Source organism: Salvia miltiorrhiza, chromosome 2 (assembly GCF_028751815.1).
Source record: "Salvia miltiorrhiza cultivar Shanhuang (shh) chromosome 2, IMPLAD_Smil_shh, whole genome shotgun sequence".
NCBI classification, from domain to species: domain Eukaryota; kingdom Viridiplantae; phylum Streptophyta; class Magnoliopsida; order Lamiales; family Lamiaceae; genus Salvia; species Salvia miltiorrhiza.
The window spans coordinates 36460119-36461932 of NC_080388.1; the positions used below are offsets into that span (position 1 = coordinate 36460119).

The 1814-nt window shown below is 47.2% G+C and overlaps 1 protein-coding gene across 1 annotated transcript; it reads left to right on the plus strand.

Moving 5' to 3' along the window:
- Positions 1 to 499: 499 nt before the first annotated feature.
- Positions 500 to 1462, plus strand: LOC131008385 (uncharacterized). The gene has a single exon (XM_057935269.1). It carries the CDS (start codon positions 500 to 502, stop codon positions 1460 to 1462), a length of 963 nt encoding a protein of 320 aa, XP_057791252.1.
- Positions 1463 to 1814: the final 352 nt, after the last annotated feature.

A 1814-nucleotide genomic window follows, 5' to 3' on the forward strand; every position in this document is an offset into this window, starting at 1 on the left:
TACGCCAATGTTATCAGGCTGGCGGCTGCTAGGAAACCTGACGTGTTGGTTCACAGGTGTGCCATGATCACGCCGGAAATCAAAAACGGAACGATCTCTATCAAAATTCCGGAGGCCATGTACAAGGAAAGGGTGAAGCAATTCCAACACGCTCTCATCGGACGATTGCTTCTTCACAAAGGTGAGAAACCGCAACTTGCGGCGGAGGTGAAACAGGAACTTCAAAGGTTATGGCAATCGAAGGAAGAATGTCACTTGATTCCTATGAGCAAGGGATTTTACACGGTTAGATTCTCGAATGCTGAGGACAAAATAATTGCCAAACGTTCTAACGTTTGGAATTTGAGGTCGGGCTCATTAAGGAGATCGTGAATGAGTGAGAAACTTCGACCCTTATAAGGAGATATCGTCCCTTTGTCAAGTTTGGATGCGCATCTATTATCTCCCTGTTGAATATTGGACAAAAGAGATTATATCAAGCATTGCTCGTTCGGCGGGTATGCCTATTAAGGTGGATGGAGCTACGGCTCATGGGGAAGTAGGACATTATGCTAGAGTGTTGGTGGAAGTTGATCTGGCGCATCCTTTACCGGAATCGGCTTGCGTGGATTGTCATGATCGCTCTATTTACGTGGAGTTTGGCTTCGAACAACTGCCTGCTTTTTGCACTAGGTGTAAAATTACGGGTCACGCTTTGGATAAATGCAAGAAACGATCTGAGAAGGTTGTTAACAGTGGTACCGAGAGCGGCAATAAACAAACGGATAAGGAAGGCAATAATGGTGATGAGGTGATTACTAAAAAAGTTGCGGACGCTGCAGGTCAGGTTCAGAAAAATAATACCTTGGATGCTATCAAACCAAAGCCAGCATGGAGGCCGAGGGAGAACATTAATCAGGAAACTGCTGTTGGCAACAGATTCAATGCGCTAGCTCAAGTTCATATTGAGGAATTTCCGGGTGCAGATCTTCTGGAACAAGTCACAAGGGATGCAGGCGATGGGCTCAATAAAGGAAAAGAATGTGAGTTGGCTGATGCGGAGGATTCAGATGGGGATACTATTGAGCACTTACAAGTGGAAACTTCGGAGTCGCCCCGGCTGAACGTGGCGGAGGAGAGAAATCAGGTTGAACGTTTGCGGAGAGATGAGCAAAAACAGGCTACGTTAGCGGATAATAGCCTCAGTAAGGACGAGGGGGGCAAAGTTGCTGCTCTAAAGAGCATGGAAAGAGACATGCAAATTAACCGTGACTTAGCGGATGCCAAAGCGACCGAGCAGGTGCCACTGGTAAAGAAAAGAGGCAGACCCCCGGGACAAACGAATAAAGAAATAAGGAAGCAGCCACCGAGAGCAGACAACATTAAGGGCAGATTGCGCAAAGCTCAGGAGGTCGAACCCAATCCTGAAGCGGTTGAAAGCATTAAAGAGCAATTGTACAAAGCTTGGATCCCCATTTTTTGAAGGTATTTCAAGTACAAAATGTTCACCGCACTTCCGGAATCTACGAAGACGCGATGTACTATGCAGGTTGCTATATCCGCTGTGAAGACCAATGCATCATCGTGAGGGTACATTAGCGTTCTCAGGTCCTCTGCCCCGAAACTAATAACTGGCTCCTCTGCCGCGCCTGTGATCTCCATCACTTGCTTGGGGTAGTATCCTGTTTTCACCGCAAGTACGACTTGTTTCTTGGCCCGATTGGATGTTGGTATTCCATTCTCCCCAAAAATCATGTGTACTTCCCTCTTGGCTGGGTGGGGAGGTACTTATCCTTGTATGGCCCCTCTGCGATTATCGCGGTTTTCCTCTGGTC